The 12,460-nt window shown below is 39.5% G+C and overlaps 1 protein-coding gene across 7 annotated transcripts in view; it reads left to right on the plus strand.

Moving 5' to 3' along the window:
• The window catches only part of LOC125633676 (uncharacterized), a 51,498-nt gene that overhangs the window by 831 nt on the left and 38,207 nt on the right, over window positions 1-12,460 (plus strand). For 2 of the 7 annotated variants that reach the window (XR_007355685.2, XR_007355684.2), the window contains exons 2-4: window positions 1,021-1,113; window positions 1,955-2,012; window positions 2,270-9,005. Coding sequence is in view for 1 of the 7 variants with exons in the window: in XM_075127060.1 (XP_074983161.1) it covers window positions 1,021-1,113; window positions 2,254-2,541 (381 nt within the window). In the remaining 6 variants the exon portion in view is untranslated. Of the gene's footprint in view, window positions 1-4; window positions 870-1,020; window positions 1,114-1,954; window positions 2,013-2,253; window positions 9,006-12,460 lie in introns of those variants that run through there. The other 5 variants (XR_007355683.2, XR_007355682.2, XR_007355686.2 and 2 more) reach the window with 4 other exon arrangements.

The following is a 12,460-nucleotide window of genomic DNA, read 5'->3' on the forward strand; positions in this document are numbered from 1 at the left end:
AAGTGGTGCTTTAAGGGCTTTGGCTTCACAGACCCAAAGGTGATGTTTTTTACAGCCAGATAAGGAAGGCGTGATAGTTATCGCACTGTAAAATCCTAAGTGGTGACAGAGGCCCTTGTATTTTACCCTGAGGAACCTAGGCGAGGTCAACACTAGATCCCAGCCAGGGGTTGACCTCACCTAGTTCACCTGGCAATAAAGTGAGAGTGCCCTGTCTCCTCTGTGTTTTTACAATGGGATAGGTTAAGGCGCATGACCTATCACAAGATAAAAACACGTTTCTGTCAGTCACAGTTGAGGTAGCTGACCTATCAAGTGGCATGGGCTGAAGCTCAAGTAAGACTGATGCTGGAGCTAGAGATGCAGTCCGGACTCCACTACAAATACAAACACCCTGGGCTGCTGGTACAATCACTCTGTGCAGCTTGAGTGGGTTTCTTTTGGTGTGTAGTGGTTTAGTGGTTTTTTTGTTGTTGGTTTTGTTTTTGGTTGGGTTTTTTTTTTGTTTGTTTTTTTCATAATGTCAAGTGTTTTCACTCAAGCTAGGCTAACTCAACAGGAGTTAACTCTGCTGTGGATATTATTAATCTTGTCTTGTCTTTGGAAGGTGTATGTCTCTATTTGAGGCTTGCTTTCACTACTGTGTTAGCTCCGGAGTTGGTTGAGGTAACACACCTGAGTTATATCTCGACTTCACACTGCAGTGAAGACAAGCCTTGAGTCTTGGAGGACTGAGAGTGGTGTACATAGTACAGATACTGTGCAGTAGCAGGGAAAGTGATCTGCTTCTAAAGAATGCAAATCTAGTTCTCTGGCAGAATATTGTCCACAAATGGAGAGGATGGGCAGCAACTAGGAAGCTAAGTCAGGTGATGCAAAGATTCTGAAGTCTGTTGTGAACCTAAGCACATTGTCTTGGAACAATATGTGCCCATTGTGTTTGTACTTTGACTCAAAATGAATGAATATACTTTGTACTCAAAATGAAAATAATCAAAATCATTCTTTTTAAACATACAGAGAACTGATTATCATACGATGAGGTGTAATGCCCTACCTGCAAAGTTCCTATACTATGATGGATCCATCAAAGTTCAGAAGGAGCCAGTCAAGGTAGGTTTTTATTATCATTAATATTTATACTATGGTAGTGACCAAAGGCCTACTTGGGATTGGGGGCACCACTTGGTGCTGTAGAAACAGAAAAGAGACAATCCCTGCTTTGCAAGGTTTTCAGTCTAAAAACATACACAGACAAAGGATAGGACATGTGGAGACAACATAGGAACAAATGAATCTGGTGAAGTACAGGCATAGCTTTGTTAGCTATGTGAATTTTTTTTAAGTGAAGTACTGGTAGTGAGGAAGAGAATAGGACAAGGAAAGTGGGAAAGGAGAACAGTCACAGCTTGTCACCTGCCTCGATATGAAAGCTGGATTTTGTAAACATCATAGCAGAGGCAAGTCTTACAGAAGGATTTAAAGTAGAGCTGTTGATTAGTCACAGTTAACTCACGCGATTAACTCCAAAAAATTAATTGCAATTAATTGCAGTTTTAATCGCATTGTTAAACAATAGAATACCAATTGAAATACATTAACTATTTTGGATGTTTTTCTACATTTTCATATATATTGTATTCTGTGTTGTAATTGAAAATCAAAGTGTATATTATTTTTTATTACAAATATTTGCACTGTAAAATGATAAACAAAAGAAATAGTATTTTTCAATTCACCTCATACAAGTACTGTAGTGCAATTTCTTTACTGTGAAAGTGCAATTTACAAATGTAGGGGTTTTTTTGTTTCATAGCTACGTGCAAAACCAAAACAATGTAAAACTTCAGAGCCTGCAAGTCTACTCAGTCCTACTTCTTGTTCAGCCAGTCGCTAAGACAAACAAGTTTGTTTACATTTACAGGAGATAATGCTGCTCTCTTCTTATTTACAGTGTCACCAGAAAGTGAGAACAGGCATTTGCATGACACTTTTGTAGCTAGTATTACAAGGTATTTACGTGCCAGATATGCTAAACATTTGTATGTCCCTTCATATGTCAGCCACCATTCCAGAGGACATGCTTCCATGCCGATGACACTTGTTAAAAAAATAATGCGTTAATTACATTTGTGACTGAACTCCTTGGGGGGAGAATTGTATGTCCCCTGCTCTGTTTTACCCACATTCTGCCATATAGTTTATGTTATAACAGTTTCGGATGATGACCTGGCATATGTTGTTCATTTTAAGAATACTTTCACTGCAGATTTCACAAAACACAAAGAAGGTACCAATGTGAGATTTCTAAAGATAGCTACAGCACTCGACCCAGGGTTTAAGAATCTGAAGTGCCTTCCAAAATCTGAGAGGGACAAGGTGTGGAGCATGCTTTCAGAAGTCTTAGAAGAGCAACACTCCAATGCAGAAACTACAGATCCTGAAACACCAAAAAAGAAAATCAACCTTCTGCTGGTGGGATCTGACTCAGATAATGAAAATGAACATCCGCTGGTCTGCACTGCTTTGGATTGTTATTGAACAGAACCCATCATCAGCATGGACACATGTCTCCTAGAATGGTGGTTGAAGCATGAAGGGACATATGAATCTTTAGTGCATCTGGCACGTAAATATCTTGCGATGCTGGCTACATCAGTCCCATGCTCTTTTGAAAATGAGGCCCTGCGTGAAGTGCATGCAATCTTGTAAAACAGCAGTTTGAAATAAGGGCAGCAGTGAGGATTTTCTTTTCCCTTTCAAAAATGAATGCTGCAAGAAAAAAAGAAGAAAAGAAAAAGAAAAGTGGACAGTGAGTGTCAGATTTTCAACAAAGAATGGAATGCAAAATATTTTTTTACAAACATGAACTCGAAGGCTGTATGCCTGATTTGTCAGGCGAGCATCGCAGTGTTCAAGGAGCATCGCAGTGTTCAAGTTTGAATTGCCATTTTTCAACAAAACATCCTAATAATGGCAGCAATTTAACAACTGAGCAATGGGCAAGAAAAGCAGAGAAACTTGCCACGAACTTAAAAGCTCAGCTAAATATTTGTGCAACAGGGTACAGTTCAGGAAGCCATCTCAAAGGCAAGTTATGTTCTGGCGTTTGAAATCACTAAACAAAATAAGCCTTTTGCTGAAAGAATGCATGGTTGATGTTGCTGGCATGCTATGACTGGACTACCAAAACAAATTTGAGAACATTAGTTTGTCACAGACAATTGTTACTCGCTGTGTAGAAGTGATTGATGAATATTTGGCTTCTGAGTTGAACAAGAAAGCCCAGGGCTTTACGTTGTTTTCGTTAGCTCTCAATGACAGCACTGACATTAAGGACACAGCACAATTATTGATTTTTTTGTCAGAAGAATTGATGACAAATTTGAAATCACAGAGGAATTTTTATCAATGGAATCAATGAAAGGCACAACTAAGGGATCGGATTTATATGAGAGGGTGTCTGGCTGCCTTGAACATCTGAAGCTCCCCTGGAGTAAACTGACAAACGTAACCACAGATGGATCGCCAAATTTAATTGGGAAAAACGTAGGACTTTTAAAAAGAATTCAGGACAAAGTAAAAGAAGATGACCCTGATAAAGAGGTGATTTTTCTGCATTGTATTATATACATCAGGAGGGCCTCTGCAAAAATGTCCTGGACATCGATCATGTTGTTCACACAATAGTGAAAATAGTGAATTACATAAGAGCGAGGGGACTTAATCATTGGCAATTCATTTCCCTTCTTGAAGACACTGATGCCGAACACCAGGACTTACTTTATCATACAAAGAAAAGGAGTACTTGTGGCACCTTAGAGACTAACCAGTTTATCATACAAATGTCCACTGGCTCAGCCTAGGAAAGGAATTGCAGCAATTTGGGAGTTCAGAGATGAAAGTCGCATTTTTCTGGAGATGCAGGGGAAAGAAAATGATTTCCCTGAATTAAAGAATTCAAACTGGGTGTGCGACCTTGCTTTTGGTGGGGATCTCTTGGCACATTTAAATGAACTTAATGTGAAACGGCAAGGAAAGAATGTGTTTGTACATGAATTGTATTCTAGTGTGACAGTTTTCAAAGTCAAGTTAGTCTTGTTTTCAAAACAAATTAAGGACAAAGTGTTCGCTCACTTTCCAACACTGAAATACTTGGAAGTTTCGCCGGAGCAGACAGAAAAGTACAGCAAAATATTGAGTGACTTGCACGGAGAATTTTCTTGTTGATTCTCTGACTTTGAGAAGATAGAGAAGATGCTGGAGCTGGTATCATGCCCACTGTCATTTGACTACGAGGGACCAACGCAAGAATTACAGGTGGAGCTCATTGATCTCCAATGCAATTTCAACTTGAAGGAAAAGAACAATTGAGAAAAACTGTATGAGTTTTATGTCCCCTTGAGTGAAACAAAGTTCCCAAATATCTGCAAGGTGTCACAGAAAATCCTTGTTTTGTTCGGCTGTGTGTGCAAACAAACATTTTCCCTGCTGAATTACAACAAATCTGCTTTGCATTATATTCAGCAGTAATGCAAGAAACCTACAGGCCTGTATCCTGTAAAAGACATTAGCTTTAGCAAGTTAGCATAAGGCTTGAGGCCTATGAACCTTGAACAAATAAGCTTTGCATAGATAAACGGCCCAACGGAAAACCCAAAGTATTTGGGGAGCTGAAAATAGAGTTTAAGGGGAAGTTCTGACCACAGGTACATGAGTCAACCACAGAAGTGTCCTGGCAAAGAACTGACGTACATAACAGGTACATGAAATACGTCTAAGTCTAGCCTGCTTGCTCGCCTATATATCTTTTCTTATAAGTTTCTTATTTTCTTATGGGTTTGATTATTTGTTTTATTATTATAGCTTTACATTAGAGTATATTTTGGCTGTAACACAAGGGACCTGCAGGCCACATCCTATATGTTGAGCTAAGACAAAGTTAGCATACATAAGTTTAGGACCTTTCACCTACATCAGTGGTTCTCAAACTTTTGTACTGGTGACCCCTTTCACATAGCAAGCCTCTGAGTGTGACCCCCCTTATAAATTAAAAACACTTTTAAATATATTTAACACCATTATAAATGCTGTAGGCAAAACGGGGTTTGGGGGAGGGAGGCTGACAGCTTGCGACCCCCCATGTAATAACCTCGTGACACCCTGAGGGGTCCTGACCCCCAGTTTGAGAGCCCCTGACCTAGATAGATGGTGATAAGCTAAAGCATAAGGTCCATGTATGGCTGTGACCTTTAACATAGAGGATGCATTAAAGCAGGTTGGCATAAGGGCTTTCCTAAGGTCATACCCTTTTAAACTAAACAGGTACATCACAATTTGGAACTTGGAAAGAACCAAAATAGCCAGTTAGGACAGAAATAACAAATGTGATACCTAATCACAAAAGGGCCATGGTATCAAATTGATGCATGTGATAATAAGTTGAGATCACTGATATACTAAGCTATAGAAAAAAGACACTCCAACGTTAGTAAGGTGAGGAAATACAAATAAGGAAGGGGAAAATCCCTTACAACAATGCATCAAACATAGCGGCATCAACGTAACATATTATAAAAGTGGCATCCCAGCCTAGGGGCAGAAGAGAGAGAAAGATGTAGTCCTTGGGAGGTGCCAGAATGATGGCCCCTGGTGATGATGGGGAAGGTGATGTGATACTTATAAGAAGCACACAGGATCTTTTATAAGAGAGAAGGCAAATATGCCGTATTCATTGAGAATACAAAAGTTAGCATATGCTTTTCAGTCACACACACGTACACATCATGCAAACAGTCCTGCCAGTTGATGTTTTTATAGTTACCAGTCTGTTGTAGCTCGAGTCAATCTAATGGCCAGTTAGATTGAACACGAGTGAGGAGCTGGGCTCTGTCAATCGCGATCCGATGCTCCGAGGTTTTGGCAGGACTGAACCCAGAGTTTCATGGCAAAACACTCCAGCTTTATACTTGTAAATTCCCATTTGAGTCCATCAATTTTGCAATGTCATCCTGTAATCATTAGTCCTTAAGTGGTAGTAATCTTGGGGTTTTCCACTGTTATCATTTGATGAAAAGAAGAGGAATACTTGTGGCACTTTAGAGACTAACAAATTTATTTGAGCATCCAATGAAGTGAGCTGTAGCGAAAGCTTATGCTCAAATAAACTTGTTAGTCCCTAAGGTGCCACAATTACTCCTTTTCTTTTTGCGAATACAGACTAACACAGCTGCTACTCTGAAACCTATCATTTGATGGTTATTGTCAGACTTCCCATCATTATCTCCTATTTGTTGCCTTGCCTTCCGGGGCGGTTGCTTCACCTCTGAGGCCATCAATGCTGCTAACATGTTTAGCATCGGATACAATGGATGTTTTCTGATTGTCTCCTGGTGTTTCCAAGTCTCTCACTTTTCTTGACGATCTGGACATTTGTGATGGGTTTCACACCTTATCTTTTCCTGATGCATGCATTCCTCATTCACACAAACAATCTCTCACAGAGAAGACAGCAGTATTTTATACAGTAGAATACATTGTAAATTAAACTTCACTTAAATCTTGTGGTCAAAACAGTTTACATTTTTCAGAGTAGCAGCCGTGTTAGTCTGTATCGGCAAAAAGAAAAGGAGTACTTGTGGCACCTTAGAGACTTTAGAGAATTTATTTGAGCATAAACTTTCGTGAGCTACAGCTCACTTCATCGGATGCATGCAGTGGAAAATACAGTAGGGAGATTTTATATACACAGAGAACATGAAACAATGGGTGTTACCATACACACTGTAAGGAGAGTGATCAGGTAAGGTGAGCTATTACTAGCTATTATCAGGAGAGAAAAAAAAACCTTTTGTAGTGATAATCAAGGTGGGCCATTTCCAGCAGTTTACATTGTGGCTCAGGCCTTTAACATTCGTTTAATCTAATTAACACAGACACAATACAAGATCCTGTCTTTTACTCAAAAAGAAAAGGAGTACTTGTGGCACCTTAGAGACTAACCAATTTATTTGAGCATAAGCTTTCGTGAGCTACAGCTCACTTCATCGGATGCATACTGTGGAAAGTGTAGAAGATCTTTTATACACACAAAGCATGAAAAAATACCTCCCCCCACCCCACTCTCCTGCTGGCAATAGCTTATCTAAAGTGATCACTCTCCTTACAATGTGTATGATAATCAAGTTGGGCTAACACGGCTGTTACTCTGAAACCTGTCTTTTACTCACTAAACCTTAAACCAAAGAAATGACTAGAGGGAAGTTTATAATGCATATAGGAAACAAGATCCCAGTCTCATTCCTTTCTGTTATTCAGAAAGGGTGGCTGGCAGAATTAATTCAAAGTTTACATCAATTTTTATAGTACAGTTATAAAATCCTGTCCCTACAGTGATGATGATGAGAAAGATGATGGCTAACATTTCAGGTTGTTCTACAGGAGATGGTATGAGTATATGGATGTGCAGATGTACATTCTGTAGTATCTCTATCTATTTTACTAAGTTGGGGTGTTTGTGACTGTGTTAAATGTATTAAACTATATTTGTAAATATAAAAGAGTTCCTATAGTGTGAGTCTTGTAACTGTACACATCAGGGTTCCCAACTATATAATAATTTGAATAATACTGGCCTTGATCTTGGGGCAAGAACCTGGCAACCCTAAAAGTGATAACTGGGGATTCTTAAGTAATCAATATAATTAATACATAAGCTAAAGGTCAGGCAAAAAGATGCACATCTCTCTCCCTCCTAACCAGGGTTTTTCCAGGCTGCGCGTTTCCCTGCCTATGCTGTGATATCAACAGCAAGCTAGACTGCCTCTCTCTAAAAATCCCCAGGAAAACCCGTCAGTACGGTTTGTCCCATCAATACTGTCTGTCCCAAAAGTCCATTGTTGTCTCCCCCAGTCTGAAGTTCATAACATTTCCTACAGTTTACAATAATACATAAACTTTGTAGTCAATACAGAGGATTCCAAAGTTACTTAAACTTAATTCAATAAAGTTTGTAAAGATATTGGCAGAAAATTGTCATATCTGTCACAATTCAGATCCCCTCTTTGTAGCACACACACAGTGTGAAAACCCCTAGTTGTGATCTTTCACTTCTTTACAAGACCTTGTTAGGGATCTTAAATAGCACAAAGAACCTTGATAGGGCATTCTCCATAGGTGGACTTCACTCTTCCTGTAGACAGAAAGCAACATTACTCTCTCCTTGTATCCGATGAAGTGGGCTGTAGCCCACAAAAGCTTATGCTCAAATAAATTTGTTAGTCTGTAAGGTGCCACAAGTACTCCTGTTCTCTCTCCTTTCTGGGGTTTAAAAAATAAAAATCTGATCATTTGTCCAGGCCTCATGCATAGAAAAGTTTACTGATCCTGCAAGCGTTTGTATTGTTCTTTCCCAAGAATTTTTTTGTCCAGGCACCTCAATATCTGTGCTACTGTTAACTACGTAAAAACTCCTTAATTTCACAAATGTAATGTTAATATTTGAGCCTGTCATAAATATAAAGGGAAGGGTAACCACCTTTCTGATTACCATGCTATAAAATCCCTCCTGGCCAGAGGCAAAATCCTTTTACCTGTAAAGGGTTAAGAAGCTCAGGTAACCTGGCACCTGACCCAAAATGACCAATGAGGGGACAAGATACTTTCAAATCTGGAGGGGGGGAAAAGGCTTTTGTCTGTCTGTGCGATACCTTTGCCGGGAACAGATCAAGGATGCAAGCCCTCCAACTCCTGTAAAGTTAGTAAGTAATCTAGCTAGAAAATGCATTAGGTTTTCTTTGTTTTGGCTTGTAAAATTTGCTGTGCTGGAGGAAATGTTTATTTGTTTTTGTCCTGTTTTTGTGTCTTTTTGTACCTTAAGGTTTTGCCTAGAGGGATTCTCTATGTTTTGAATCCGACTGTCTGTAAGATTAACTTCCATTCTGATCTTACAGAGTTGTTCTCTTATCTTTTTTTTGTTCTTCTAATAAAGTTCTGTTTTTTAAGAATCTGATTGGGTTTTTTTGGGTCTTAAAAATCCAAGGCTGGTCTGTGCTCATCTTGTTTATTCTCAAGCCTCCCCAGGAAAGGGAGTGTAAGGGCTTGGGGGGATATTTTGGGGAAATAGGAACTCCAAGTGGTCCTTTCCCTGATTGTTTGTTAAATCACTTGGTGGTGGCAGCATTTACCTAATCCGAGGGCAAAGACTTTGTGCCTTGGGGAATTTTTAATCTAAGCTGGTAGAAATAAGTTTAGGGGGTCTTTCATGCGGGTCCCCACATCTGTACCCTAGAGTTCAGAGTGGGGAAGGAACCCTGACATGGCCTAATCTGTAATTCCTTCTCCCAACATCTGAAAGACTGTTAGAGGTCCAGGCTGCCAGCACAAGCCTTTTCTGATTTCACATTCAAGAGAAGCGCCTACGACCTAATGAAGTTAAGTGGAGAAGCTCTTAGACTTCATTATTTTTAAATATGATATTCTTCCTTCCCTAACTCCAGAGGGCTGATGTAGTTCTTCCTGAATGTGGAAAAAGGAAATGATTGTGTTTTTTGGTGGAATGAGTTTTGTATGGCTAACTTTTAATAACATTTTAACTAAAAAGTTAGATGACACCCATATTTTAAAATAATTTTTTTCTGATTATTGTTCTGTTTCCCTCCACCCACACTTCCATTACTGTATTATTTGCTAGCCATCCTACTGTACACATGAAATCCTAGAGCTATAGATTAATGTTTTATACTTCTTAAAAACTGGGAGTTACACACATTCAAGTGTTATGCAATATTGGTTCTACCTGTAATGTTTCTCAACATAGTGGCCACTCCAGTCAAGTCAGAATTGAAATTGGGAAATGATTATTTTATCCTCAGGTATATGTCTTTATTCTTGTTATATTCTTCCCATTAATTTCCATTTAAGAATTAATGTAGTCAGTTACTGCTGCAAAACCTTTTTCTCATGTTTCCTGTTTCAGTCTAAGGAAATGACTAATTAAAAACACAGTTATAACTTGATGTGTGCATAACTTGTCTTGATGAGAGCACAGTCTCTGGTACTATGACATTAGAACTGATGCAGAAATTATATTCAGGAGAACAGTGTAATAGTAGTGGCATAAAGACAGCTATAATATTTTTGAGGAACTATAAACTGGGTAATATGTAACCCTATCTTTAAGTCCATAAGAAATAGGGGTGGAAATTCTCTGCTGCAGTGTAGAGCTTACAGCACAAGAGTGGGAGTTGCATGATATACGTTAAATTGGAGGTTCTGCCACTGACTTTCTGGGGGACTTGGCAAGTCACTCCTTGCAGTGTTTCAGTTTCCCTGTAATGTAAAACTTCACATAGATGTTGTAATAGCTTAAGTAATATGCATATCGAAATTTGATATGTTCAGATGGAAGGCAGTATAAAAATGTGAACTATTACTCTATTTGCGTCATTGTAATGTAATACAATACATATTCAGGTACGGATTTTTAACACAAATCTGGACACTGTACAAACTTCCACAAAATTAATCCAGAATGGCCAAGAAATTATTACTCCAAACCAACAAACAAAATAAGTAAAAGATAAACCAAAACATGAGAGATGTTAGGGGAGAGGGAGAGAAAAGAAGGAAAATTTGTCAAAAATTATCTGACTCAAATGGAAAGAACCTGCGTCTAGTCTTGCAGCCAATCATCAGGAGTCTAGCAGACATATCTAAGGAGAGATTTCCACAAATGAGATTCCCAGATGAAAAAAGGCACTACCCCTGCTCTGATCCAGTTGAATGTGGGGATAAAGAGCATGAACAACTGTACAAATTGCTACTATCTTGGAACTACATAGGGGAAAAGATGATCACTGAAGTATGGTCATAGAGCATTGTTTGCAAGTACAAAAATTAGAAAACATATCGCCAAATGTTTTCCTAGTCCAAGACGTTTGGTCTGCTCCTCTTTTCCTACGAATATCAAAAGCAGCTCAGATTGTCCTTGGCGTTCAGCCATGCACCTTTCATCCTCACTCCAGAGGAGCTGCTTTCAAAGTTGCATTGAAGCACTAAATTATTAATAGTTTAAACATAAATGTAAAAATAATTCATTATTCAATCATAGTGACAGGGACCCTGGACCCTGAAGAGACCCTAAAAGGCATCTCAGGTGGAGCAAACTGCATGGGAGGCCATTCATAAAGCTTTAACACATTTTCCATTTTGTTTTCTGACTTCTCCTCCAGTCTGAGACTTTTGGAACATAATGAACAATAAGGAGAAAGATATAGGGAAGAAGAGATAAATAGGATAGAAGGACACGATTTCCCCAAATAACATAGCTAAACTATTTAGGAATCACCACTTGGGACATTTTCCTGCCAAAAGGTGGCTTCTGCAGAAGAATGAAAACCAGCCTATAGTGTTTTTCATAATGGGATAGATGGATGATCTTGGTGGCAGCTTTACAGATTTTCTGTGGTGGTTTGCTGCATTGTTGTCTCACGATATCATTGTGGAGAATGTTGAATAGATTCTGATCCCTTCTGGGACCAGCTTATCCTCAGCTGTGTACTTTTCAGTAATGCTGAGCCTAAGCCACCTGCCACTTGTAGAAGATTTAGAAGTTTTCAGGCTCAGACTTTTTGTTTTAATTTAGCACAGTAATCAGCTGAGAACTGGGCCCCATCGTGCTAGGACTGTCCAAATATAGAATAAGAGACAGATCCTGCCCCAAAGCATCAGAGGGGAAGTGGGTTTTTTTTTACCCATGAAAGCTTATGCCTAAATAAATCTGTTAGTCTTTAAGGTGCCACTGGACTCCTCGATGTTCCTGCCCCAAAGACAAAAAGCAGAAAAAAAGATATATAACACACAAGCAGTGAACAATATAGTGACTATAAATGTCATGGTAGGTCCACATTTATTTTCTTTTGTTATTTAAATCCTTTCTATGGGATTATATTAGCAGGGGCTTAGTTAGCAGAAAAGATGAAGGAAGAGAGTGGGCAGGAGAGGTTGACAAAATCAGCCAGTAAGCACAGGTGATGCAATGTTCAGAGTTAAAACTGGAGAAAACAGGCCAATGACATGATCAGTGGTCATCAGTCCTGTCTGAATGGGTTTTATGTACAGTAACTCCTCACTTAACGTTGTCCCGGTTAACGATGTTTGGTCCCTGACATATTAGAGAATATACTCCTTTAGAGTCCTGCAATGTTCCCTTATAATGTTGTTTGGCTCCCCCCGTTCTGCCTGCCCAGCACTCCTGCCAGGGAGTGGGGTGGGGGAGCGGGGGCTTGCCCTGTTCCACCTGCCTGGCATTCCATCTGGGGAGCAGGCAAGCCCCCGCTTCCCCATCCCACTCCCTGGCTGGAACGCACAGTGGGCAGAGCAGGGGCAAGCCCCTGCACCCCAACCCTGCTCAACCAACCCTGTCTCAACCAACCTTCACAATCATCATTGGTGAGTACAG

This window comes from Caretta caretta, chromosome 3 (assembly GCF_965140235.1).
Source record: "Caretta caretta isolate rCarCar2 chromosome 3, rCarCar1.hap1, whole genome shotgun sequence".
Lineage (NCBI taxonomy): Eukaryota > Metazoa > Chordata > Testudines > Cheloniidae > Caretta > Caretta caretta.